The sequence below is a fragment of the Chrysochloris asiatica genome, unplaced genomic scaffold (assembly GCF_000296735.1).
Source record: "Chrysochloris asiatica unplaced genomic scaffold, ChrAsi1.0 scaffold00056, whole genome shotgun sequence".
Lineage (NCBI taxonomy): Eukaryota > Metazoa > Chordata > Mammalia > Afrosoricida > Chrysochloridae > Chrysochloris > Chrysochloris asiatica.
This window is the reverse complement of record NW_006408574.1, coordinates 2,556,686-2,559,232: the sequence shown is the minus strand read 5'-3', so window position 1 is coordinate 2,559,232 and position 2,547 is coordinate 2,556,686. Positions and strand designations below refer to the sequence as shown.

The 2,547-nt window shown below is 60.5% G+C and overlaps 1 protein-coding gene across 1 annotated transcript in view; it reads right to left on the bottom strand.

Annotated features, from left to right (window-relative positions):
• The window catches only part of EGFL7 (EGF-like-domain, multiple 7), a 7,774-nt gene extending 5,805 nt beyond the window's left edge, over nucleotides 1-1,969 (bottom strand). The window contains exons 1-2 of the mRNA XM_006863816.1: nucleotides 1,871-1,969; nucleotides 1,568-1,639 (exon numbers count right to left, since the gene is read on the bottom strand). Coding sequence (XP_006863878.1) covers nucleotides 1,568-1,639; nucleotides 1,871-1,969 — 171 coding nt within the window. The remainder of the gene's footprint in view (nucleotides 1-1,567; nucleotides 1,640-1,870) is intronic.
• Between the last annotated feature and the right edge of the window lie 578 nt (nucleotides 1,970-2,547).

Here is a 2,547-nt window from a genome sequence, read left to right as displayed (position 1 = left end):
AGGGGTGGGCTCCAGGCCAGGGGGACTCCCCAGGGCCAAGCCCACCACCCCGCTCTGACCCCGCCCCCAATTCGCAGACGGGGAGACTGAGACCCCGTCAGCTCTTCAGTTTCTTTGGTCAGTGAGTCAGCTTGTACTTGGGCCTGTCGACGCAAACTCTGTCCCCCGAGTGTCCCTGCCCTCCTTCCCCCCTTTCCCCCCCCCGCCCGAAGTACCAGAGCCCCAGCAGTGAGGCACTAGTGGGCCGGCTAAACAGACCACATGGGGCGTTGTACTGACCACCTTGGTTCGCTCTCACCCCAACCCCCGGCCATCAAAGCCACCAGACAGCAATGACTTATCCAAGACCACAACAGGCCTCAGATGTGGGCGTTCCTCACTGCCCACCATGTGATTGTTGTGTTGGTGTGGAGGCTGACCACTGGGAACTGTTCCCAAGAAGCCGTCCTGCGTGGTGGATGGCTGGTTAGTCGCCGCCACTGTCGGTATTTGTCAGTATTTCTGTTACTGTGGGGTCCCGGACATGTAAACCCGTGTTGGCGCCGGGATAGGCCCTTGTGTTTGGGCTTGTGGGCACTGCCTAGGTTGGTGTGGGGGGCTCTCACCTGGTGTGGGGGGCTCCGTCATCCCATGGAGACTGGTATTGATTCCTCTTCAGGCCGTGAGGGGTGGGGTTGCAGGTCAGAGGTGAGTTTGCGTCAGAGTGACCACCTTGATGTCCAGGGGCTGGGCTGATGAAGATCTCAGTCTGCAAGGGTCCCATAGTCCCCTGCCCATGAGAGTAGCACCCCTCCCCCCCTTCTCAGACAGCTCACACCCTCAGCCATGGACAGGTACAGCCTTTCCCCTCTGCGGCTCGGTACCCTAAGTCCTGGGGTAGAGTGAGGGTGTCAGAGGGGAAGCGTCATCTCACCAGCCTAGTGACTAGAGGCCTGTCTGAAGAACATGCCTCCCCCTCCTTCAAAGGCCACTGCCCCTGGGGGCAGATGGGTCTGAGGGGTGGTTGCAATGGTTGCCTGACACCTACAACTGTGTCTGGGGGACCCTGTCTTGGTGTGGGGAGGGGGCAGTTCTCTTCCATCCCAGGCAGTAAAGGGTTAAGAGCAGGCTCAAGAGGGAGTGGGTGAGAGAGCTTGAGCCCTGTTCCCTGGCCTGTCCTCACCCCCTCAGCTGTGACCCACTGGACTCAGCAGATCCTGTCCAATGGTCCTGATGTTACAATGGGGAAACAGGCTTCTTTGGGGGATGTGACGGGTGCCAGGTAGGGGAGTGGACCCGGTGGGTGGGGAGGGGGGCAAGAGGCTTTTCCAGGGCTCAGGTGGGACCTGACACCCTATACCCCCAAGCTTGAGTCCCTAAGTGAGCTGGGTAGGAGGTGGGACCCCTCCTGGTCCCGTGTTCAGCACCTCCTGACTAAGGCACATCCCAGTGGTAGACTTGGCTTTGGGGGTCCCTCCTCCTGGGCTGATCTCCCAGGCCAGCACCCGTTGCCCCCAAACCCCCACTGGAGTACTGACTAGATCTTGGGGAATCTGAAGAGATCCCCTTCCCCTGGCACACCCCAGACCTCCACTGAGGGAGACTGAGCCCTCACATCCCCCGGGACAGCTCCCCGGGACAGTGGGGTGGAGCTGAGACTCTGGGGAAGGGGATACAGAGCTCATCAGAGCTGTCCAGCTCAGGGGGACGGCAGCTGCTGGGCAGCCAGGGGTTAAGTGTTGGAGTCAGGTAGTGGGATTGAAATCCAACTGAAGCCCCACTAGTTGGCACCCCTAGATAAGGAACCTCAGAATCCCCTCTGTGCTTGTCAGCTGAGCTACACATTCTGAGCTCAGACCCTCCCGCCTGCTCCCAGGCCACCCTGGCATACCTGATGCGGCCCAGGCTTCACCTCTGCCATCGCTGCCTTGTTGGGCATCAGGCCCGCCTGCCCGGCCCTCCCGCCTGGCCCGTGGGCTTGAGCCCCCATCCCTGCTTCACTCAGCTCAGGCTCCGGCAGGGAGGCGTCTCCCGGGCGGGAAGGGTGGCTTTTTATGCTCCCAGCCCGTGTAAATCAGGATTGGGATGGGCCCTTCCCGGCCGGACTTCCTGCAAGTGTTCTCTATTGATAAGGGGATCTGTTAGCAGAACAAACAGGAGGCAGAGGGGTGGGGGTGGGCGCCGGAGACCAGGAGGGTGCGGGGGGGCGGTGGGGTGGTGAGACAGGGAGCATCCCCCTCCCCGAGACCTTGGATCTACCAGGGACAGCGTTGTACTTTGAGATGGAGCCCTCCAAGTGCATGTTTGGGGGTGGGGACACACCCCAGTACTAGACAGAGGCACCCTCTGAGCTGAACCACAGACTTCGTTCTGTGACTCTAGACCCCAGAACATCCATCTGCACCCCCAGATGTATCTGACAGTGTAGAAGTAGCCATGCAGGGTCCAGCAGAAAGGGGCCAGGGATGGACAAGGCAGGCTGGGGGCTCCAAGGACAGCCTGCTCTGTGGATACACGTCTGGATGGTGGTGCTGGGAACAGATACTAGCTCAGAGACAAAGGTTTCTT